General features: G+C 41.0%; 1 protein-coding gene across 3 annotated transcripts; it reads left to right on the top strand.

Annotated features, from left to right (window-relative positions):
- The first annotated feature begins 1,307 nt into the window (after window positions 1-1,307).
- CNDP2 (carnosine dipeptidase 2) lies at window positions 1,308-16,922 on the top strand. 3 transcript variants are annotated; one of them, XM_065667889.1, is made up of 12 exons: window positions 1,308-1,402; window positions 4,298-4,387; window positions 5,333-5,476; window positions 7,892-8,054; window positions 9,559-9,647; window positions 10,525-10,725; window positions 11,237-11,321; window positions 11,878-12,038; window positions 14,221-14,385; window positions 14,902-15,043; window positions 15,655-15,802; window positions 16,228-16,922. In XM_065667889.1, exons 2-12 carry the CDS (start codon window positions 4,328-4,330, stop codon window positions 16,295-16,297), a joined length of 1,428 nt encoding a protein of 475 aa, XP_065523961.1. In that variant the 5' UTR covers window positions 1,308-1,402; window positions 4,298-4,327; the 3' UTR covers window positions 16,298-16,922. The 3 variants fall into 3 exon arrangements, with proteins under 3 accessions (XP_065523961.1, XP_065523962.1, XP_065523964.1); XM_065667890.1 differs by having other exon boundaries at window positions 1,335-1,398; XM_065667892.1 differs by lacking the exon at window positions 1,308-1,402 and adding an exon at window positions 1,515-1,521.
- Window positions 16,923-25,587: the final 8,665 nt, after the last annotated feature.

Raw genomic sequence — 25,587 nt, 5'->3', positions numbered from 1 at the left:
GTGCCTGCCATTCCATTTATAACTATGCTCACCACAACCTTGCCCAAGGTCATAGCACTACCTTCACTCCCCCAGGCACCACCTGCCAAATTCCCAAGTCATAGAATCATAGAATGGGTTGGAAGGGACCTTAAAGATCATCTAGTTCCAAGCCCCTGGCCACGGTCAGGGACACCTTCTGCTAGACAAATGACATAGTTCTCTCCCCATGGCAGACCCTGGTACCTCATGGATCTTCCATGACCAGCTAATATGTTCCACTCCTTTCCAGCTCGTGAGCTCTCAGTTACCTTTCTTTGTTCTGGTTTTATTTCTGCCATCGTCAGGGTCATCAAGCTGTTCCATTTTCCTTCTCTGTCATCACTCCATTTCCCAGCTTCATGATCTCAGCAAATCTTGTCAGCTCATTTCTGTGGCCAATGGGTTGGACTGAGTGGTGAACCTTCCTCAGTAACCCAGGTAACAAATATTTATACTACAGCTTAGGCCCAACCCCCATTTTTACAGTTATTTGAAGAATATCTGTAAAATGATATGAGTTCCCAAATCATTACACCCATACATGGTTCACAGCTATATGTATCAGAGCTATTCAATTACTTGTGAACAGAAGCAGCTTCAGCAGTTCCCATCTTACAAGGACCTGCCTCATTTAGGTTAGGCACAGGGTAATAGCAAGCCTTACCTGAATCTTTATATTTCTGCACATGGAATGACTTTATGATTTTCTGACATGGTTAAGATCTAAGGAAACTCTTCACTGAGGGATCTTACTTCACTGTTGCATCTTACTGTTCATGTTACACTTTCCTTATCTAACCTAGCTAAACCACATCTAAATCTATCTAAATCTACATAATTTATCTAAACCACAAATGTAGAAAGGCCATGATGATACTTCCATCACTGGTTGGAATAATTCAGTTATCCAGGCAGGCTCTGTCCAAGATCCCCCACATTCCTCCGATTTTATATTCACCTGTATTGTATCCCCTCTTATTCTCTCCCATATAATATCTCATATCTTTCTCTATTATTCACTTTCTTGCTCATCACTGGAGAGTGGGAAGCTCAGTACTACTCGAATACCTGGAGGTGACGCTCCGCACAGCAGGGTGACCACAACACTCACGGCGACATGTTCCCCCCCCCCACGGTGACCCCCCCACACCCCGTGCCCAGGAGCGCTGTGGCGCGGTGCGGCCGCTGGGGGCGCTGCAGAGCAGAGTCACCGCCTCCCAACAGGAAGACCCCCTCCACCCAGGCCCCGCCCCGTCTTGCAGCAGACGCTTCGGATTGGCCACCGCGGCGTGCGGCGCGGGGCGGGGCCGGCGCGGGGGTATTTAAAGCTCCGCGGCGGCCGCTGTAGCCTACCTCAGGGAGCCGGGACGGTGCCGGGTCTGTGAGTGTGGGGTTGGCGGGGCGGGCGGGGCCGCGTCGCGCCCCCTTAGCGCTGTGCCCTTTCCGTGCGGCCCCACCGGCGGCTGCCCGCCAGCCGCGGCCTTGCGGGGACGGTGCCGGGTGCGCGGCATCCCCGGCTGGCCGGGCCTTGTCCGGCGGCCCGCGGTGGGCGGTGCCTGCCCAGCCTCGTGAGGCGGCCCTGCGCCGTACCTGCTCCTCAGAGGGAAGGTGCCGCTGCCCCCCCACTTCCCCCTCTCGGTCTCGGCCCCCGTGAGCCTCCCTCCTCCTTCGGGCTCGTTTCTCTGCGGTCGCAGGCCTTGGGGCTACGGAGCTTTCCCTTTTCCTGCAAAACCGCGTGAAGTCCTAAATCTGACTTTTTAAGCCAATGTCAGGTCAAAGAGCAGGGCCTGTTGTGTGAGCGTGGGGATGTATGTGTGCTGCTGCTTGTAGTGGAGAGTGGTGAGTGCTGTGTGGTGGCTACAGACCTTTCCTGACTCGATTAAATGCCTTCAACTGAGGTACTGATCTAGCCTGTTGATGCAGGTGGCAAAGCTGTTTTAGGGAAACCAGGCTTCAGTGAGAAGCATTCCTCTAACTTGGTTATGTCTGTATAGCTCACTGATGGCCCCTTGGGTTACCATATAGAATCATGGAATCATAGAATAGTTAGGGTTGGAAAGGACCTGGAGATCATCTAGTTCCAACCCCCGTGCCATGGGCAGGGACACCTCACACTAAGCCATCCCACCCAAGTCTTCATCCAGCCTGGCCTTGAACACTGCCAGGGATGGAGCACTCATAACCTCCCTGGGCAACCCATTCCAGTGCCTCACCACCCTAACAGGAAAGAATTTCCTCCTTATATCCAATCTAAACTTCCCCTGCTTAAGTTTTAACCCATTACCCCTTGTCCTGTCAGTACAGTCCCTGATGAACAGTCCCTCCCCAGCATCCCTATAGGCCCCCTTCAGGTACTGGAAGGCTGCTAAATATTTCATAATGTAACTGTTGCAGTGCTGTGAAAAATGTAGAGCTGTGGAGCCTCTTCCATATGCGGGTAGGAAGGGTAAAATTTTCCTGTCGAAGGGACTTACAGGAACTTCTAGCCCTGGTTTTGAACAGGGGAGGTGAAGCAATACCCAGCCTGGTGCAGTGCAGGAAGTGGTATGTGCTTTTCCAAGTCTGAAGCCTTCTGGGGCAGACTTTACAGCTCTGCCATGAGACTTGAGCTATTCAATGCCCTTCCAACTTTTAAGAATATTTAACTACGTTTAAGACAATACTTAAAGTAGTCCCTGACTTAGGAAGTAGCTCAGATCTGTGTTGGACAGAATATTAGTCTCCATGTAATATGTTGTATTTTGTGGCTGTGCTGTGAAGCTAGAGTCTCATGTTGCTGTAGGGACTGCCTGTGTGCTGGTTTCCGTGAAAAGCTCCAGATGAATCATGTCTCAGCTCTAAATGCATGGGAGGATGGTGGCTTTCTTGGGGAAACCAGGCTTCAGTGAGAGGCATTCTTTTACCTTAGTTATGTCTATTATAGTTCATGACTTCAAGGGAATGCTTAAGCTGTCTGGTAGTTTGGGGTTGTTCTAATTGGTGTTTAAAACTCAGTATGCAAATTTAAACCTGATGGATGCTGTAAATTAAACAGAAGCATTCTCCAGGGAGTGAAAGGATTTTTGGATGTCTGTGTAAGTGTAACCCTGCTTGAAAGAAAACGTGTTCTGTGAGTCTTGTAGATTCAGGGTGGTAGGATGTGCTTATATTGCAGTATGCTGTGTGGGACAACCTGCAGATTGAAAGTGTTAGTTTCAGTTAAGTGGAGTAGTCAGCTGTTCAAGAAATCCAAAGGCAGTCAAATGCTTTAACTATCATACTTGTCTTGTGACTTACATGTAGAAGTGGAAGAAAGGCTTAAAGGGTTTGGCATGAAGCTGACTGGACAAAATACTGAATCACAGCAGCTAGTGCTGCTGAACAAACATGTTCAGTGTGTTACGCAGACACTGGAGTTTTTCTCATAGTCTAGGTGCTTGGATCTCAGAGGTCATATTTGCAAAGCTCATTGTTTTCTTGGCTTAGAGGAGGTGCTGTGTCTGTAGTTCTACCATGAGAACTAAACTTAGGCTCATTGGTTTTGTTGGTTGAGTGGACAGTATGTCTTTTTAATATGGACTTTCAACTGTTAAGGAAGACAGAAAATCCAAGACCTCTCCCATCCTAAATTTTCTAACATGAATTTCAGTTGAAACTAAAACAAAACTAGGAAGTGGTAGCACTGAGCTAGTCACTGACCCCTGGCTCATGGGCTGCTGGGACTGGTTTCTGTTCCTCTGGCTTCACTCTAACCTCCTTTGGTAAGGCTGAGTGGCAGGTTGGGACTGTAAAGCTGGAGAAAACACAGTTCTTAAGCTGCCTGCTTTTAACTTCCTTTGTAGAGCATAAAGTATGGTGCTTCCTTGGGCCCAGCTACTAGCATTCAAGCCTATGATACACAATTAGTTGAGCTCTCAAAATGAAAATCTATTCTTTGAAGTTGCATTTTACTTAAGTAGCATTTGGCCTATAATTCTCTTTTAAGTATATTACTCGACTGAAATACCTTTATAAAGCAGCTTCCTCAGTTTAAACTCCAAAGGGCTTTTTTTTGGGGGGGGGGGGTGGGGTGGGGTAGGGGGGGAGTGGGAAGGGGAGAGGCAGAAAATAGTGGTTTGGGGATCAAATATGCTCTTGTTTAGCCACTTCACTGTGTGTGAGGGAGTGGCCTCTAGTTTATGTTAGCACGGCTTGGTTTATGGCCGTAGCAGTTGAAAGATGAAAGTCTTCTGTGGCTGCTTGATTAGTGACGTTTGCTTCTTAAACCTGTGAAAACTAAACTATTTTTCTATTGCAGAATCTTCAACAACACCGTTCTAGTCAGAATATGTCTGCTCTTGAAACCCTCTTTCAATACATTGATGAACACCAGGACCTCTATATTCAGGTAAGTTTTTGGATTTTGCCCTGCAGCACCAGACAGGTACAGGATATTAAATGTTAGTTGGTCAGCTTTATGCTTTTTGTAACACCTATATAATATGCCTGATAATAGGGTAATGCCAAATAACTGAGGGGGGGGAGCAGGCAGCAGGTATGACTGACTTGAGTCAAGCCAGAAAACTTTAAGTTTAAGCATAGTTCTGTTCAAAGACCTAAATCTCCATGGCAGGTTGATTAGAAAATGCTCTATTACTGTATAGTACAGGCAGTGACTTATATAGAGGTACAAGAAGTTTGATGCTGTTCCTCAATGTCAAACTAGGTTTATACTGTCTTTCCTGTTTGGAGATGGGACAGGAAAGGTAGCAACAAGGCTGGAATAAAATTTTCTTCTATGAAACTGTTCATATTGGGGTATAAGGGGAGAGGTTGCTTTCTGTATTTTGCTGTTTAACCTGCTATGTAAGTGCAGTTTGTATTGCAATCCCTATCACGTGTAATGGAACCAGTGGTATAACATGGTAAACCCTCAGGCAAGAACTATGTCAAATTCTTCTGCCAGTTGCTCTCGGTGACCTTCCTTGGGGAGAAGGAAGCTAAGGTGACCTTTCTAAGAAGCCTGAGAGGCATTTGCTGGTTCTGGATACTTAATGGCAACCAGCAAGGCATGATCTGCACAAGCTGTCATACTCTTTGTGCTTACCTTATATACCTGTAGACTTTATGTTACACTGCAGGGGCAGCTGTAGGAGTGTGATGTCTTGGGGAGCTTCTGAGTGGAGTATTAATGGTTAGAGTACTCCTTTCATCAGAGGACAAAGCTGATTTGTCTCAAGTTTAAGCTCAACTTTTAGTTGTTTTTGTTGGATTGCAAGATATTGCATTTGTATAGAGATTCCCATGCCATAATTCGTGTGTAATTAGCTTCAGTTTTTCTGTCTTTTTGTAGAGGCTGTCTGAATGGGTGGCAATCCAGAGTGTGTCAGCATGGCCGGAGAAGAGGGATGAAATCAAGCGTATGATGGAGGTTGCTGCAAAGGACATTGAGCGCCTGGGAGGCACAACCCAACTTATGGATATTGGGAAACAAAAGGTACGTGAGCATCTGAATGTCAGCTTAGTAGAAGTAGTCTCTTTAGAAAACAAAGTGCTGCACTAGGGAGTGCTGGCTTCCTATAATCTTGCCAAGAAAGCCACTTAGACTCCATAAAGTATCATTTAAAATGCTGTTTGTGCTAACCTCTTTCTAGTGGTAGATTTACCAATCTTCAGATTGTCCCTTCAGATATGGGGAACCCCAAGCTTTATAGCATCTAATGGGCATCCAGTAAGTGTACAGCATTATTCTGTGCAGATCCCATTCATGGAAATGTTATCCCAATTTGTTTATTAAGGTTAATTCCACTTTTGAACAAAAGGGATATTCACACGGGAAATATTTGCTGCACTTTTATCTAAAGAGAAGGACATGCAGGTTGTGTAATGCCAAGTGGGAACTGCCTGCAAGCAGCTGTCAACTGGCTAAGCTTATCCTGCAGCTCAAGGATATGCACAGTGCAAAGCATGCAGGAAGGCAAAGCTGTGTGTGCAGCTTAGCAGAGCACAGGCTTGGGAATACTCAGGCTACTTATGTGGATCACTGATTCCTTGATCTCTGGTCTCCTGCTCAGGATCACCACAGAAGGGTCTTGTGGGTAGTGGTGTAGAAAAGCAGTAGCTGTTGGGGTATAGGATAATGTCTTTCCTTATACACAGTCTGACCTTTCTTGGGATCCCGATCAGTTAAGCATGTTGTGCTACATTTTGAACTATGTATTAAATGTGTTTTAAATATCTGTCTAACTGAACATGGAGGCAGCACCTGCCAACAAATGTTAGACACTTTTAACAGCAGGCTAGTGTTGGACCTTAGACTTGTAGTGTAAAGATACTGACTGAAATCACAGTAAGTCTTCCAAAGACTTCTAGGCTCTTCAGAACTGTTACATTTGTCACAAGATTGCACTGCACCCTTACCAGAAACAAAAGAATTACTAGGCCGACTCCTGTCCTTATTTTTAGTGATCTGAATTGCTTTTATTCAGCTGAAAAAGTATATGCTTATGAGAAATATGATAATCTTATACTAGGGAACAATCCATTTGATATGTTTCTCCTTTGAAGTGCCTAGTCACTGCATGTCACAGAATAAGACCCATACCAAAATTGTTATATTAGCATTTAAATAGTGGCATTGAAAATGCTGTTGTGTTTGCTCTTTGTAAGATTGTCATTGTAGTTGGTACTGGTGGCTGCTGGGTGAAATCTTTGTGTATCAGGACCCTCTGAGCAGTTTTTGCATTTTTTTTTTTTTTACACTTGCTGGTAGCACTACAGGTTCCAACAAAGGAAGTGTCTGACTTCACGTTCCCTCTTGGGAGGGAATCTGTAGGATAATTCTAGTTTTGCTACTACCTACAGCTGAAAATCCTGTCAAAAGTATTTCGATTAATTCAGACACAAACTTTTTCCTCTAATCAGTGTAATTTCTGAGGGGCAAGAACTGATTTTTAGTTTATTGCAAGCAACATTTCTATTAGGAATTCCTGCAGCTGGATTCAAGTTAACTTCAGTATTTAGTTTTATATTAAATATAGACAAAATTAGTCAGTGTATTATGTACATTGCTGCTGTATCAGTGAAGGACAATTTAAAGCAACTGATGAACTTGTCTAATCTTAGTTTGCTACTACACAACAGCTTGTACTGTCTACTGATTAAGTGCAAATTCTTTCAGTAATGCTTTAATCAGAGCTGCAGCTGTCCAAGGACTATGTAACCTGTTGATTTTTAAAAAAAATCAGAACTTGGAGCCCATGTGAGCAGAAAGTCAAAGCTGATCTTGATCTGCTGCACAGTGCTGACAAGTATGTTCACTGAGAGAGAAATACATGCTGAGTAGCATGTCATAATTGCTTATGGGGTATTCCAAAGGAATAAGCAAAGTCTAGCCCTTGAACAAAGATCATCAGCACTACCCTGCACTTAGTTTAACAGCATAGGCTTGTATAGAGAAATACATATGTTGTGCTGACCTTATTTGGGTAGAGGCATGTGTTATACTCAGTGATACCACTGTTGGGCAACTTTTGTCTAGAGCTGTCCTGTGTGCAGGATAAAAGTGCAGTGACAAGCAATACAGTATGTGGTATTGAATGGAGTTTATCACTTATGCTTAGGTCAGCATTAGATATGGCAGTATGGCATGCAGACAGCTTTCTCTGCTAAAATCTGATATGGGATTGCTAGTTTAAAGCTAACAGTTCTGAGTGGCTTGGAACATTTTGACTATTATTGGAACTTGTCAGGAAACTTACACTGCTTCTGGCAATCAGTTTAGCTTAATTTTGTTTAGCTGTCTATGCACCTTATCTCATAACCTCAATGTTAAAGTAATTGATTCATCTCATAAAAATGTGCCATTCTGGTGTTCCACATTTGAATAAAACTTCTTGCATCCTATTTCTAGCTGCCAGATGGATCAGAGATCCCTCTTCCACCAGTTGTTTTGGGAACACTGGGCTCAGATCCAAATAAAAAGACTGTGTGTGTATATGGTCACCTGGATGTTCAACCAGCATTACTAGAGGATGGCTGGGATAGTGAACCCTTCACACTGGTAGAAAGAGAAGGTAAGAGCAGTGGACTTCAACTGATGAGTAATTCTCTAAGAAGTATGATATTTCTTAGCTGTTCTAAGGTTGTGCCCTTGATTGAAAGGTGGAAGGAGAGTAACAGCAGACATGGATACTTATTTTATACTGTTGAGAAAATATGCAGGGTGGGAAATGGTTAACAGTAGAGTTGCAACATTTTCCATCTCTGATAGGCTGTACTTGCATGTAATCTTCCTTGCAGCTACAGCAAAGTCTTAGCTGCTGTCTTCCATTGTAACAATTTGTTGCCAGAAAGCTTTCTAGAACTAGTTTCTTGTGCTTTTTACAACTTGCAGCCTGTGGGGACTTGGGACCAGTACAGTGGGCAAAGACTCAACACAGCTGCTTTATGCCTGGTAAAAGAAGTGGTATGTCAGCCTCTCTGGGTTGCCTTGTGTTTGCATCCAGTGCTATGAGTACTGCAGAATCTGTATTTTACAGAGCTAATGTCCAGACAAGTGTCCCCCTCCCATAAACAGGGATGAAGAAATTGCACAGTAACTCCTGTTGAAACAGCACACTGCCAGTAGACAAGAGGAGACTGAAGATTCCTTTTCTATTTAAAGCTGGTGCTACCCAGCCTTTTTCTTGTTTCATTTACTCAGTGTTGAGTGTCAAAGGTCGTATGACTAGAAGGGCATTAACCATTCTTGTTGCATAAGCGTTAATCATTGCCAAGAGAAGTGTCTGTGGTAACTAGTATTTGTACTTGGGCACAGGCAGTAGACCCCAAGTTACTAAGTCAAATTCTCATCTGAGTAAGAGCCGGACTTGCTTCAGGCTGTGGTTTATCTCCATGCAGCCTGGCAGTGTAAGAGACATATTTACGTAAGGCTTCTTCCTTACTCTGCAAGTTGTTGGGCCTGTTCTGTCACTGTTACAGCTAGTGCTTAGGGGCTGTAGCCACAGCTAGTTGCTGCAACATCTGCCTTTACTGTGATCCCATGTGCTACATTTCCTGGGACTTCCCTGTAGCCTGTTTTTTTGACAAAAACCCTTTCTGGGGAGATGACCTTTTACCTGGAGAATCCAGAGAAGTGATCAGTCACTAGCTACTGAACTCCTCAAGCAAAGAATTGATTTGAAGCTAATACTGGATAGTTTCTGTAAAAGGAGGTAACTTGTTTCTCTATCCTTATTGCTGTGTTCATAAAAATGATACTATTGTGAAGGATGTGGGAGCAGCATGGTTCAAGGCAGTTACATCTTTTCCAGGCTAATGTTCAACCCCTATCCAGGGAGCAACTAGGGAAGAGGTGGAGTAGCTTTGTAAGTGGGGAACTATTGCAGTCCTGTACCTATCCTACTTGCATGGATATATAAAGCAGGGTGTAAAACCACTGATTCTTCTGAAGTAGAAATGGAAGTTAATAGAAGCAGGGCTAAAAAGCTTATCCAAAAAGATATTTTCCCCTGCAAGCAAGAGATGACAGAAACTTCATCCCATTTTATCTCCACACTAGTTAATTTATATCTACAGGAAAGTTGTATGGGCGAGGATCAACAGATGACAAAGGTCCAGTGCTTGCCTGGTTGAATGCCTTGGAGGCTTATCAACAAACTAACCAGGTATGTGCCCAAAATGTATCCTGTGTTTTTTACATACAGCTGAGTCTACCAATAAATGTTATCCAAGCCACAAACCCTTGAGGCAAGCCTGCTTATTCAGCTGATCAGAGAAATGATGCAATAGTCTTGTAAATTTGCTGATGTCCCAGTAGGGCTGGGTTGACTTGCTGACTACAGGTTGGTCTTGTAGATGCTTGGATTGCACTTAAAATACTTTTTGCTGTAACAATGTGTGGGAAGGAAAATATTTATGCAGTCATCTGGTGCAGGAGGAATAATCAAATGTGATTACTTTCATGTAAGGATATTAGATTAGCTTGGCCTTTAGCAATGCTTAATGTCTCACTACCACTGCTGTCTAAGAAGAGATTAACTTGGTAACACTAAACTGGGAGTTTTGGTGTTTCTGTTCAAGAAAAAGTGCAATCAGAAATAGCTCAGGTTGTCTGCATTACCTTGCAAGACAAGTTGCTATTATTTGCAAGAAGAATAACTAGTTCTCAGGTGCTGTCTAGGTATAGAATATGGTAGACTGGATACTGGATAGACAGGATAGCTCTGACTCCTACTGTGGCATGCAGTTTCTGTGGCTAGTATTCATTTTCCTAGCCCTGTGACTTAACCTTAGCAACAGATTTCTGCTGCATTCCCACAGTTAAGAGGATTGAGAAGAAGTTGCCATTGAGTTTAGTTAACACTTTTTGCATATATGTGCAGTCCAAACTTGCTAATTATACACAAAATATTAGATTCTACTGTCATGGAACTAATTTACTTGTGTCCATTTTTCTGCTTTGTACATGACGTGGAAATTACTGATTGTTGAAGGATCCAGTGTTTTCATATACTTAATTGTTCTTGGTTTTAACTTTCAAAGGAGTTTCCAGTAAATATTAAATTCTGCTTAGAAGGTATGGAAGAATCAGGATCTGAAGGCCTTGATGAACTGATTTTTGCTCAGCAAGATATTTTCTTCAAAGATGTAGATTATGTTTGCATTTCTGACAACTACTGGCTAGGCAAGAAGAAGCCTTGTATCACTTATGGCTTGAGGGGTATCTGCTATTACTTCATAGAGGTAAGAGCTAAAGGACACTGCAAAACCAGTACTATTAAACTGGATTTTCTGCTAAAGAGTGGTAGCTCTAATATTTTCATGCCAATAGCATTTAAAAAAAGGTGAAACTGGCTAAAGTGGAACACTTTCTACTAAGTGTTTAAATATCTTCCTTTTACTATTCTAAACGATACTTAGGTGGGAGGGAAAACTTTCAGATGTATGAAGCAAGGTATCCAGGTACCTTCACTGGAGTATTCTTGTGGCATAGATAATATTCAGATATTTACTTAAATGCAAGAAGAGATGTCACTGAAGTCCCCAAGGTTGGGACAGTTAGTACTAAAGGCTTGTACTCCACAGAGCAATAAAAAGCATATCTGCTTTAATTTACTACAACAGGGTAGTCTGGTTCCAAAAACAGATGCATTCTCAATATGTGCATCAGAAAGCTAAGGCAAAAGTCTGTTCTGTATGTTTGACAGTATCTTCATGCTAAAATAACCCCAAATCTTTATTCACTTCAAACCAGGTGGAATGTAGTGACAAAGACCTTCACTCTGGAGTTTATGGTGGCTCAGTACATGAGGCCATGACAGATCTCATTACTCTAATGGGTAAGAAAAGGGAGGTTTCACTGAATGCATCTGAAATAGGAGTAAGAGCCGTTAAAGCATAGTGAGCTTGCAGAGAGTGAGTTCCAAAGGGCTGCTTACACTAGCAAAGCAATGACTAGTGAAATGGTGCTTGCCAGGTATGTAAGGCTGATGCCTTAGATGCAGAAATATGATGGTCTTGCCAAAAAGTTGTCTACTTTAACTCCCCCTAAAACCTTGCTGCAAACTTGTATGTTAATCAAATTGGCTGTCTTCTGCACACTTGTCTACAGGTGTGACACTGAACTCCTTGGGAATCCTGCCTTCAAACAGCCAGCTGAACATATAGCAATAGAATTATAGTTGCAAGGAAGTGAACATTTTTGATAGCTGCAGATTCCGTAAGTTCTTTCCATGCTTAGTGGTACAAGTTCTGGAAGGGAGAGGTCAGAATTTCATGACAACTTCATGGAATTTTCAGAAGGCAAAGACTACTATTTCCCATGGGAAGTGTTCTCAGCAATGACATCTTGTTTATTCTAGTTGAATCCTGATACTAGGTGCTTCTTGTTTACAGCTTCTCTTATAGACAAGAAAGGGAAAATCTTAATCCCAGGCATTAATGAAGCAGTGGCACCTGTTACTGATGAAGAGCTGGCACTATATGAGAAGATTGATTTTGACCTGGGAGAATATGCAAAAGATGTAGGAGCAACAAAACTATTGCACGATACAAAGGTATACTGACTGCATCACTCCCCGTCTGCCCTGGCTGGCTGTATTAGATCAAGCTGCCTATATTAGTAGAAGGCAGAAACAAGCTTTTGTGGATACTTGTATAGTTACAGAGTAATTTAGTGGGCAAAGAATTAATCTAATGTCCTTAAAATGGTGAGATTGCCTTGAAGATAATTTCACCTGGTATACAGTTGACTGCACTCTTAATATTAGCAGTTCCTCTGCAAGGTGTTTGGTGCTTGGAAACTTAGATCTCGGTTATTCCATTTTTAAGGGAAGAGGTCTAGACAACTTTAAGTTTGCTCCTTAGTCTGTATATAAATAACAATTCAAACTTGTACAGAACTTTCTTTATCTAGTGCTGTTCTCTTAATGCTAGGTAAGAACTGCTAGCACTTTTTCAGAGGTCGGATACCACACCTGCACAAAGCATCTGACTTCCTACATCTATAGGAAGTTAAGTGGGTTATCAGAAAGTAAACTGCTCATAGAGATGCTTTCTCATTAGGTGAGGAGACAGCTTGATCTAGCTGTGACGAACTTAAGGCTGACATACTGAGCATCATCTTAGACCTGGCAAGCAAGGACTGTTTTGTAGCCATGAACTGGGCAGCTGCCCAAATCTTTGGACAGCTCAAGTTCAATAAACTCATGTCTGAACTTCTCAAATCTTTACCCTGGGAGCTCTCCAAATGAATGCTTTTAACAGCATTGAATCCTGCAAGGTTATAGGTCTTGCATACTAATTTTTAAGCATTAAACCCTAGATGTATTTACATCTCTTACCATAAAAAGCAGAAACAAGTGTTGTAAAAGACAAATTTACGTATGCAGGACTATTTTCTGTCCTAGTACTGTCAGGAGGAGAGTCAACTCAAATGGGTATGAATAATAATTTTATATCCTCAACCTTGTCTTTACATGTTCATCTTTGTATCAACTGGGAGCACACAGACTTCCTAGTGTAGGCTTGTCCTGTAAAGTAATGAATGAAATATAGCTTGTGTATAAGGAGGAGCTGGCAAGATACTCTTTGATAGCGAACTAAAGCAGTTCAGTCTTAGACTGAAATCCTAGGTTAACTTACCAAGGGAGTTTTAAGTTGCGTGCATGCAAGAAGAGTCTTAGGGCTAAGGAGAGAAATGGCAGTGAAGGCTGTAATATGTGAGAAACAGTGCTTGTGCAGTCTGGCTGATTAAAACAGTAATTGACCAGCACCTGGTAGAGATGTGGTTGGTACTTGATGGCTTAAGTAAGGTTTTGTTAAAAACTACAACTCCAGACTGACTAGAGTATCACTTTTCTAGTTTTTGGAGTTGAACCAGACCTGACAAGAGAGGGAGGAAGCATTCCTGTTACACTTAGTTTTCAAGAAGTACTTCAGAGATTGGAACTGTAGCAGTTCAATTTGCTTGGAGAGTTCAGAGGCAGTTTATACCTGGAACAAAGCAAACCGTGAACATAAAGGCCACAAAATTTCTAAGTCTCAAACCTTAAGTTCATGTTTGAGATACTGTAGCTGTCTATATGGGACACAGATGTGTTTCGGTATCCAGTGTACTGAATAGCTGTGTGCAACGCAGCAAGAAGGAAATGCAGGAGTGTAGCAGGAGTGTAGCTGAAAAAGGCAGTAGCACTCATTTTAATCAACCTGGACTTCAGGCAGTTTAATGCAACTGACGATATAAATCGGGAAGGAACATGCTGTGTGCCTCGGTCTACATGTGGTGAGGCTTTCAGCAAACCTGTGATCTTCATAAGCATGTGACTTGGTGAAGGCATCTGCCTGACTTGAGGCAGTGTGGACTAGACCTTCCAATACACTCCCTGCACACTGTGCTTGAGAACCTATATATATATGGAGTATAGATAAGGTATGCATGTATAGCTTACATATGTATATACGTATCAATATATGGTATTTGTATCCTTGTCAGAAACAGACCATTCATGTTCTACAAGTTCCATAGAACTAGGAGAACTAAAACAACCCAGCTGTGTATCAAATGTGTGCCTAATGGGAGTAACAGCTTTCGTTTATAACTGAGGAGTCTTGAATAAGCTGCATTTCTATATGGGTAAAAGCACTGTTTCTTGCAAAATCTATTAGACTGAAGAAATTATTACTTTGAGGAACTGTCAAACTTGATTTAACCTTTCGTATTTCCCTTTGCTTCTGCAGAGAGATATCCTTATGCATAGGTGGAGATACCCTTCCTTGTCTCTCCATGGAATTGAAGGAGCCTTCTCAGCCTCTGGAGCCAAGACTGTGATTCCTAGGAAAGTGATTGGAAAGTTCTCAATCAGGCTTGTGCCAAACATGACTCCTGAAGAAGTCACAAAGCATGTACGTTGAGACAAATTGGTGGTGTCAAAACAACTAGTGTCTTAATTTTAGTTCTTCTCCATGCTGAGAGGAAAATAATTTGTTTTCTAAAACATTTGTTTACTTCCATTTTTCCCTGTTCTGCATCTCAACTTGGATAGTTGAGGGAATTGCTGTATGGCTCACATACAGCAATTATATGACCATTGTGGCCTGAATAGTCAATTTCTCTTGATGAACTCAAAGAAGGGGCTCAGGAGAAAAGGCTAATTTAATTGTAGTGCACTTGGATTGCCAGTGTTCTACACTGTTCTACATGTTCTAAATGTTCTACAGTATACTGTTAACTTGCCTAAAGGAGATATTCTGATTTCAGGGCAGAGATACATAAGAATAATATGAAATAATAGTAACGGGAAAAGTGTTGCTGCACAGTAGTAGTGACCTGCAAGTGTCTAAGATGCTTTTAGTATACAGTCTTTACCAGAGTTCATAGAAATGCTAACAGTAGATAAGATTGTTCAATCTTTCTCATAGGTTGAAGAATATGTGAGCAAAAAATTTGCAGAGCTGCATAGCCCCAACAAATTCAGAGTGTACTTAGGCCATGGTGGAAAACCCTGGGTGTCAGACTTCAACCATCCCCACTACATGGCTGGTAGGAGGGCCATGAAGACAGGTCAGTGTGTTTTTGCTTGCCATTGGGAGATCTTAAGCTTTTATTCCAGCACCTCAAGAAATACTGAGGACGTTATGTTTGCATAATACTTAATGTTCTGCACTTAAGTTAGTCTCACTTAAGTAATGAAGCATGTCATGTGCAGTCCTTGAGTCTGATGTACAAGAAGGGCAGAAATGATGTCAAGCTCATTCCTGCTGTACTGAAACAAGTCTGTTGGTACAGTGTTGCTTTTGCGTATAGGTGGGACTGTCAGTTCAGGTCACTTGCTTAGCAAAATTCCTCAAAGTTTAGTCATCCTAGCATTCCTCTTTAGCTGCCCTAGCATAACTGATAGATTGCATAGGGCAACTAGAGCAAATCCAACTTGTGTTGGAGTAAAACAGGTGTTTGAGGGTGTTATTTGTGGAACTGTTTGGACTGAACTTTGAAAATTACTCCAACACTACATCTATAGGAAAGAAGCTCCACAGTTCTGTTGCCTGTGCAGTCTGGCTGATTAAAACAGTAATTGACCAGCACCTGGTAGAGATGTGGTTGGTACTTGATGGCTTAAGTAAGGTTATGTTAAAAACTACAACTCCAGACTGACTAGAGTATCACTTTTCTAGTTTTTGGAGTTGAACCAGACCTGACAAGGGAGGGAGGAAGCATTCCTGTTACACTTACTTTTCAAGAAGCAACAGGCAAGAATGTCATGCTGCTTCCTGTTGGAGCTGCAGATGATGGTGCTCACTCTCAAAATGAGAAGCTCAACAGGTAAGAGAATATTTATCCCTATGCCAGGCTGAGTTTACCATGGGTTTTGGCATGTATTATGAAAAGGACCAAGAAGAATTGAGCTCTTGTTTCTTTAATTTTCTGGAAGCCAAAGTGCCATTTCTCTGTAGCAGGGAATGACTGGTTGGGTAACTAGTCTGTAGCTGAATCTTGTTCTCATTGCTTCTGATTCAGTAAATTTAGAATCGGAAGCAGTTTTTATACCTCTGTCTCCAAGCTTGGTTACCCCCTATCCCATGGGTGGCTTTTCTGTCTTACCAGGGGAGGTGTGGGAAGGGTGGGAGTAGTCCGTTGCCTGCAACAGAAATGTCTGTAGTCTGTTGTGTGGATAGGAATGATTGCAAAAAGCACTACAAATGCAGCTCAAACTAAGATAGTGCTAATGGAAGCTATCTTCTTTCCAGGCACAACTACATCCAGGGGGTGAAGATGCTTGGTGCATACCTTTATGAAGTTTCCCAGCTGAAGGACTAAGTTAGCCAATTACCTTTTGGTTTATGGATCAGGAGGCTGAATTATCTTATGAAGTGTCATCAATTACCAAGTCTCACATGGCTCCCCTTTTCCACCAACACTCCTCTGCCTTGGTGGGGGAGAGGGGAAACATACAGTTATGCTTGAACCAAAAATATTTCCTTAAATGCTTACATCAAATGACAGACTATTCTTTATCTGGCCAGCAGTACTGAACTGCATCTTTGTCCCCTCTGTATCACATTCAAGTTGTGGTTTCCTGTATTCATCTACTTTTCCTGTAAAGCAAAAGGAAAGGTTTTCTCTCAACTGTTAAAGCAGCCACATCAGTTACAGAACTGCTAGTCAAGTTTAAGATTCTTATTTCTGGATATGTCCTGGAAGGAAGTAGTTGAAGTGACAGATTATAGGGCTATACTGGAATGTGTTCAAGATATAGTGAGGCATCTATCTTGTTGAGTGATTTGGAAAAGCAGTTTGCCTCTTTCAGCTTATACCTGATTGCAGGTTTCAATTTACAGTGAATTGGGTTTTAACAACATTCACTGTGGTAATAACTACTGGCCATCTTTTTGTAAAGCTGTCTTTGTACTCCTTAAAAAGGACAATAAATAATCATGCTCTAGTCTGGCTCTTGGTCTCTAAGGATTAAATAATGACCTGTGAGGAAAAGCAACTTCAGGTAAGTTGAGAGGAACTCTTCCATAGCCACAGAGGCATATGAGCAACATTGACTACACAGACTGTACTTTCATGGAATCCAAGTTTTCATTCCTTATGGTCTGGTGCTTTAACAACTTGTAGACTTGAAGCAGATGTTGCTAAATCCTGCTCTTCTGAGAGAAAACAAGCTCAGAAAATGTTTTGTTTTGGCTTGAAGCCACACTAGCACAGCTGATGATACTGCAGGGGAGTGGAGGGAATTTGGAGGCATAGATGGGGAAAGAAGAGCATCACTCACTGCAACTACTGACTGACATCCAGCTTCAGGCTGTCTTTTGGAAACATGAAAGTCCCACACTCCTGGTATTATGTCAAAAACCAAACCTTCTTAAATGCATGCTAATCTGAACTGGATTTGGCTCACTGACTCTGAATTACCTGACCAGCACTAGCAGTCTAAGCTAGGTAAGTATTTGAAGTGATACCTGCTCTGAGAACTGTCTGAGAGAATAGTGCAGTCCTGTATCCTGACAAATAAGCAAGCAGCATGTGATGCTTCCTCTCCTGAAGGGCAGAAGGCAGGAATGTCTTGTCTGTCTGGTTTTCACTGTTGCTTGATCTGGAGTCTTAACAGTGGAAGGCTGTTGGGGCAAGGAGTTGTCTTCTGTTCTCACAGTGACAATTCTAAAGCTTCTCTTCTGGTTTTATTCCATTTGGTTTTTCATGGAAGTTTATGGCTGGAAACAATCTGGTATCATTAAACTTTGTACTTGCAGCTCGGGTACAGTCTGAGCCCCCTGTTGTATGCCTGTGATAAGGCTTGCTAGCATCAAGCATCTGTGCACACACTGGGCTTCTAGGTTCTCACCTTTCGGTGACAGTGGGGCTACTCTGCTTTGGTATGTGGTCCATACATAGGACAAGACTGGCTTCCCTGGATAATTAGAGGTCATCTGTATGCTGAGATCAATTAGTTATACATGGTAACTGGTCCTAGCAGTAAATGTGTTTAAAGCAGCTTTCCCAGTTACCTAGTCGACACCCTAAACTACTCATGAAAAGACAATTTGCTGACTGTTGGTGAGTTTTTATTGCTTATTTTCTACCTATTGATTTGAAAAGCATGGAAACTTAAATCTAGTTCCTGGACTGAGGCAATACTAGTTTCTAACAGTGTAAAGGAACAGCTTATTTGGGCAGAAAAAAAGCTGATTTTGTCGTGGCCTATGTTCAGCAAGTAAGCATGTCTGTAGTCTTATTTCATTTGTACCTGATTCTTGAGAATCAGTCAATTAGCTCAAGTTTTGCTACTTGATGATACTGCATCAGATCCTACACTAAGTACAGCATGGCAGAGTTGTGAAGCATGGCCAAGACCAGTCTCTGGTGAAGGGGGGAGTGTCACCAGGATGAGGGCAAGACTGCAGGTGTTTCAGGTGGGTTTGGTTAGCCTGGGTAGCTGCTATGTTTTTAACTTGAAAAACAGGCTTTGGTTCAGCATAACGAGTTTGGATGTGCTAACTAAATCCAACTTATTTTTCCATGAAGTTGCATGATAGGTTGTCTTAACTTAAACTTCAGCTTTGTACTCTTGACCTTGAAGCAGTATGAAGAGTGAAGATAACAGAGCTAATTTAGATAAAGTGAGATGCAAGCTTGTTCATTCTGTCAAAGTACTTGCTTAAAAACATTAAATTTTTTAAGTGTTATCTGAACTCAATTAAGCTAGGATAGATTCATGTATTAAATGTGCTTTTTACATTTAGGAGTCAATCTGAATGAATCACCTTCTCAATAATTAATAAAGTTCTGCAGGGGATTGAAATTATTCCTCAGAGAGTCTGCTTAGACTATACAGGAAAGCGTAGCGGTGGATAATTTTGATTCTAGTCCCTAGCTAGCTTCAGCATACCATTCTACATCATGATGTTAGGTTATTACAAACTCTTAATGCTAAGACACGTTTTTTTAGTACTTCTAAATATTCATTTATTATTTTGCATATCCTTAGCAATTCTGAGATTTCTTGAGGCCTGCTTAAAGCACATGCCAATGAAATGTGCCAGCTGATGCTGACACATCAGTATGCAGTTTCCTCCTCCTGTCTGGGCAGGCTTATGTTCTTCTGAATCATGAAGACATCCTAAGGACCTCTTATATTTCTGCCTTTAGACTGAAAAATGAGATGATAAATACAGTTGAGCAGCTGTTTTTTGTCAGTGTTACTGTGCTCTGCTCTCCTTTGGAAAAGCAGCTGTCCTGTACACAGTTGATAATTTGAATTGTGAGATCTGTTGCAGCCTTGGAGGATATGTGGTCTCTTCACAAAAAATAAAAAAAAAAAAAAACAAAAATATGTGGTTATAATCTATAGTGACAAATCTGACCCACAGCACAAAGTGCAAAGTGTTATTTGAAAGTGGAATATGTTCACTTATGTTCAAGAAAGTCTTTGTATGAGACATTTCTTCTGTTAGCTGTTGCTTGTGAATGTGGAGTGTTTTCTTATTCTTTTGGATAAAGTAAATGGAATTGCAAATCTGTGCTGTTAATATATGCAGAATTGTATCAAATTCCTCAACTTCAAGGTAGCTGCTAAGATATGTGATGGAATTAAATTTCCTGTTTCTGAACTGCTTAATGGATTTAATGTGCATGTAGTAAATAGTGGAGTCAAGGTTAGAGACTTAATAATAAATGCTGTCTTCTTTTGAGCAGTTTTAAATTCTAGGAGGGAGAATTTGAAGGGGGCCTATAGGGATGCTGGGGATGGACTGTTCATTAAGGACTGCAGTGACAGGACAAGGGGTAATGGATTAAAACTTAAACATGGGAAGTTTAGATTGGGTATAAGGAAGAAGTTCTTTACTATTAGGGTGGTGAGGCACTAGAATGGGTTGCCCAGGGAAGTTGTGAATGCTCCATCCCTGGCAGTGTTCAAGGCCAGGTTGGACAAAGCCTTGGGTGAGATGGTTTAGTGTGAGGTGTCCCTGCCCATGGCAGGGGGGTTGGAACTACATGATCCTAAGGGTCCTTTCCAACCCTAACTATTCTATGATTATATGATTCTAATTGAGATGCTGCTGCTTAATTTTAAGAAAGCCTATTAAACTCTTCCCTAGACTTCCAGCAACTTGGAAAGCAAAATATAACTAAAATGTTAAAGTAAAGTAGTGGAGCAGCTGCAAGAGTCTTTTGCAAATGAGAATGCTGTATAGTATTTATTTATAAACATGCCTTTAAGGTTGTGTTTTAGGCTGTCTTGCTGTAACAGTTATGGGTTGACATCTTCTATTATCAACTGTGTTCTGGTACATCATTAGAAACCTTTAAATGCAGAAATTCTGTTCCTTTTGGACTTTACAATAGTACATGCAGAGTACAGGAGACCTGGCCTTTGCCTCCCATGTTCTGTATTACTGATGTTCTTCCTGCTCCCACTCTCCTATTTTTTCCAATCATTCACATTAGTGGAGCTAATCTTGCAAGTGGGGCCCATTGCATTTCCCAGCAAAGGCTTTGTTTATAATGTGATAATTACATGTTGAGTGGACTGTCATCTTTGTATATTAAGACTGTGGTTCTTATCATGCTATTGTGGAAAATGCTAGCCAGCAACAACCTTTAATTTCAACTTTATTCTGTAAGTGCCACTGCAATAGTTCGCAGCTTCTGGAAGTTGGCACAACAGTGTAATAGCACTAAATGGAGTGGCAGAAGGTAACTTTTTATTTCCAGATTCCTCTCCATTAACTTCTTTACTATTTGAATGAATTGCAACATGTGAAAACTCAGGCAGAAAAGCAGCAATTTCTGCAAATCCACTGGAACATACTTTTTAATTTGTGTAAATGCCAGAAGTTTAAGGCATCAGACCAAACACACTTAGAAATAGTTCCAGGAGGATCTCTTGAGGTTTTTCTATTGTGTGCATTGAACACTTAGCTGGAGAACTCAAGTTCAAAGCTGTAGGAATACAATATAAATTCAAAATACAGTATAGGCTGCATGGAATTTTCAGGAATTGGTTGTCAAGCAGAATTAATAAAAAGAAAGCAAAAGATTTATTTCTGCACAGCTTTGAATCCTATTTGTATTTCAGAAATATCCTGTTATGTTTTGTCAGCCGTATCCTAAACTTTGTACAAGGCGGCACAGTGCTGCGTGTGATTATTTTAAGGCAGTTTTAATTCTGACTGGATGGATTCAGAAGCACAAATCAAGAAGGAGGAAGAAAGCAGCAGGAGCTCAGGCACATATTGGTTACCTATTCTATTATCTGGCAACAGAATTTCAATGTAAAAAGACATGAATAAAGTTCCCTGGAATGTGAAGAAGCTGGGAAGAAAGACAAGAGAGCAGGCTTCAGAAAGTGAGCGGCTTCATGAGAAAGGGAGCTAAATGAATGTATAAATACATGTTCCTAGAGCATAGACAGCTAGAGTTTATTAGCTTTCAGGCTTTAGGCTGCTAATATTCCTTTGCACTGATGGAAATGATGTTTAATGGAATTTGGTTAAAAACTTTAAGTTTGTAGAGCTGTATCTAATTTTTGGAAGCTTTACTTGGAGTTGTCTGACACAGATGGAGTTTAAGTACCTTGAGACCAGTTGAGAAGCTCCTATTTTAAAGTTAATAGGAGTTTTGATGAAGGGATTTGAGAAATGGGAGAAAAAGTCTTATCTTTAATTGCAGATAAGTTCATGCATTGATTGGTTTAAAACAGAAATACACTAAAAAGTGTTATCAAACTCAATTGATTTTTCTTTTTTTTCCCCATGGAAAACTGGAGCACCAGATTTACTACTGTATTACATTGCCTGCTCTGTGAAAGTGTTCCTATAGGATATGAGAGGTAATTGAGTTATCAACATAAAATATTAATAATTTAAGATGATACATTCCATTTTCTTAACATATTGTATTTCCACATCTATCTATGTGCAAATATGACCCAGATTTACTGGGACACAGCAGTCACCTTGAAGCTGTGCACAGTAGCACCTGATTAGCAATACCTGTTCCAAATGTAAAACAAGTCCAGCTTCTCTGACCTCATTAGAGGGAGCTGAGAGCACCTCAGTAATAAATGCTCCTCCCGCTCCTTCCAATAATTTGAAGGATGTGGATGAAAGCTTTAATAACACAATCCCTGCCACTGACAGACCAGCAGTCCTTAAGGATGTAGAAGAAAGATCCTGAAAATAATTAGACTTGGCACTAAAGTTAAAATGGGGGCTGGAATAGGAAAATGCTATTTTTTTTTTCTATTATTTTCAATAGCACACAGCCTGCAATACAACAGTTTTGGTGTGGTTTTTTTGGTTGTTATTTTTCCACTTAAATTCTTAGACATCAATACAGAAGGCAAATATATCCAGAAATGTATGGTAATATCTTTTATAAACATAGATATATGCATCTGTTTGCTTTTGAATTTGAATCACAGAGTCTGCACCTATCGAAAATGATCAACACTCTGGCACAATTTCAATTACTGAATGTAAGAATTAGGGGTGATAAAATGTCAGTGGTATGTGAATCGAAGAATCTCCTTTAAGTCTGGATATAAATCCGAAGTAGAGGATACGGTGATTTTGAACTGTGAAATGTTCAGAAACTTGTTTCTTTCAGTTCAGAGTAGGACAGTAAGTTTTCACTTCACACACTTTGCATAAAATTATAATGCAAAAATACAGACTAATTAATCTGTTCCAAATACACTTTTATCTGTGTTGATAGAAATCACTGTGTCATCCTGAGTCACTTAAACCTAAGAAGTTATTCTGTAACTCAAAACTAGCAAACAGCAAAATGGTATAAAATCATCTTTCTTGTAGTCTGTGACTGGGAGGAATTGGTTATTTCAGGTAAGACAGGTACATTCATAAATGATGCATAAGCTTAGAAGCTTGATCTGTCATGCATTTTTGCATAGATTTATCAATATTCACTGAGTTTTCAAGATTGGCAAAGGGTGACTTAGATCTTACTATTAGCAAAGGAACACAACAAATACCAAAAAGCCTGCTCTCTGAACCCCTTATTTCAGTACTTAGTGGCACGTGTCACCTGGGTAACATCCATTTGTCTTTCAGTTTAAAGATCAAAACTTCTTTGTGTGTTTTCACAGTGCTCTGAATCTCAGAGCTTGATCCTGCTAAATCTGTTAGCCAGTTTAAAGCCCAATTATTAGTCGCAGGAACAAATGAAATCTCCAGATAAGATGACACCATGTGGAGATAATTCAAAAGGAATCAGTCACACTATTTCAGGCTGACACTTCTTCCCTACCCTGCTCAGCCTTGAAATGTGGCTCTTTGAAAACTGACTGTTTATGAGAAGAAAAAAAAGCTGCCTTTTTCCCTTAGTTCTCAGGATTCACCTAAAGTCTCAACTGTGAGAGTTGTTATCTTTTTAATATCTCCACAGATCATTTTCTCTCCTCTCAGCTAAGAAAAAGCAAGTCTAGATAAATAAAAGGCATGTTTACTTGTGGCTGGGAAGGGTGCACACCAGTGAAGGATCTGACATCTCTGACACCTTTGTATTCAGCTAAGATTTCTCACAAAGTACTAAATGGATGGTTTTGAGTCATAAAGTTCATTTTCCTGATTTAGGTTCCTCTATATGAGTTTTTTATGTAATTACTACTGTGGAAATGGAGGTATGTGCTGCCTCTAGCAATACTTTCAATAATAACTTTTCCTTTACGCCAGCAGTGAATGATCAAATAGGTGAAAGGAAACTTATTGCAGGTGGAGAAGCCAAGACTGATGTTATAAATGTATTTGTACTTCCTTAAATGAGATGGAAAATATGGGGCCATTTCATTATTCCATTAAGTTCAGTCCCCATTTTCTTGTGCTGAATTATATGTTGGTGTGTGTGTTCCTCAGGTAGCTTTTTGTTTCATGAATCTACTTGTCCAACCATTTTCCCCATAGGTACCAACATGAAAATAAACTATTCTAACCTCCATAGCCTTAACGAGGGAAAGCACCATGGGAAAGTAAAGAGGATATCAGGATATGGGGTTTTTTATTTCCTATGTGCTTTGCTATAGTCTAGGATAATGACATCTGGCATAAGAAACAGAAGAAACCTGCTACACAAAAAGTTTGTGTTCTGAAACAGAGGCATAACAAAAGAAACAGATACTGTGTGCTTTCCATACAGGGAAGTGAAAAAAATGCTGCCTCTAAATATTCAGCGTTTCATTTTGAGTAGTTTCTATGTAATTGCATATCATTGAGATTTATGATTGGACTCAATGATCTTAAAGGTCTTTTCCAACATAAATAAGTCTACGGATAAAGGATATTCAGCTGTACAATAGCCTGTCTCAACACACAGTGTGGTTGTGCAAATAAATGTGAAACAAAAGCTGTAGGTGTGTCAGGCTGGTGTGGTTTGTGGTTCAGAGTCGAACTTTGAAAACTGGAGTAGTTCGGTTATGCTGCCCAGTAGCACTCTGCTACTAGGGAGGGGTTTGGGTGATGATCAGTTTGGGGTGAGCCTTGGACAAGAGCCTGGAGTCCTCCAGTGGAGAGCAGTGCATGTAGCAGTGTATGGGAAGCAGCTCCACGCTATCAGGTGTTTCTGCTACAGAAGCAAGCTGAGGGCTGCCCTGAAACTTAGCTCAGTGTGGCAGGGAAAGCCCAGCATCTTCTTAGAGGTAGGTGAGAAATGAGGCATTTGGGGGCCTGAGCAGAACACCCTCATTTAAAACAGGTGAAAACCAGAGCTGGTGATAGCATTGCTCACCTGGAGTGCAAGCATCTTGTGGCTCAAGAACGTGTCCAGGCAATGTGTATCTGTGATGTGATTCCCACCCCAGCCTTCTCATTGCCCATCCTTCAGGAAAGGGTGCATAGTTTATTGCAAATGGGGAGAAAATACTTTTCTTCCTGATCAAGCTGTGTTCTTCTTCAAGATTGGCTTCCAGGCAAGAAAAGAGGAGCACACGGTGGAACCATTCCTTTAGCAGCTGTTTGTGCATTTGATCTTTCATAGCTTAAATTAACTTTTAAATATCATCATCATTATTATTATCATGGCATTTCTCCTTTTTTTTTTTTTTAGTTCACCCTAAAATTTAACTCCCTCTGAAGTGCAGTGAGTGAGGGGATACAAACTTTATGCATCTTCATGAATTATCTTAAGTATTTCAGCCAAAATTTCATAACTTCTATAAGGATTTAGGTACTCAGAGTGTGGGATTAATGGCTTATATCCAAACTATTGATTTGCAGAACTGTCACTTGCTTCAAAGTTAAGAGCTATAGCAGTAGTTCTAAATGTTCTGATTCCCACAGCACAAAAAAAACCGCAAAGCCATCGTTGCCTTTTAAGCCATGTCAAGACACATGCTATGCTTCTATCGAAAGGCCTTTGAACATAGGAGAAACTTCTCTGCTTGAGAAGACTGTAGCAAAGAAAGCAAAAAGTATGTCTGTAGGGAAAGTACTTTAAGTCTAATCCCTGGTGGGATGAGTAGGCGCCTGTCTTGCATTTTTCTACTGTTTTGTGGTTGTTGAGACACTATTGCATCAAAACAGGTGCTGATGGCATGACTTGCTTAGTATGTGAAGGGTGCAGAGCCTCAGTTTAATGAGTGTCTGCTC

The sequence above is a fragment of the Lathamus discolor genome, chromosome 2 (genome assembly GCF_037157495.1).
Source record: "Lathamus discolor isolate bLatDis1 chromosome 2, bLatDis1.hap1, whole genome shotgun sequence".
In the NCBI taxonomy this organism is placed as follows: Eukaryota; Metazoa; Chordata; class Aves; order Psittaciformes; family Psittacidae; genus Lathamus; species Lathamus discolor.
Note: the sequence above shows the minus strand (reverse complement) of the source record. Positions and strands in the feature narration are given on the sequence as shown.

What these genes read in the sequence shown, in the direction of transcription:
- CNDP2 (XM_065667889.1), top strand. Translation starts at nt 4,328, where the DNA reads ATGTCTGCTCTTGAAACCCTCTTTCAATACATTGATGAACACCAGGAC. An exon ending in TGGATATTGGGAAACAAAAG is followed by an intron (nt 5,477 to 7,891) that starts GTACGTGAGCAT and finishes TCCTATTTCTAG; the next exon opens with CTGCCAGATGGATCAGAGAT. An exon ending in CACACTGGTAGAAAGAGAAG is followed by an intron (nt 8,055 to 9,558) that starts GTAAGAGCAGTG and finishes TTATATCTACAG; the next exon opens with GAAAGTTGTATGGGCGAGGA.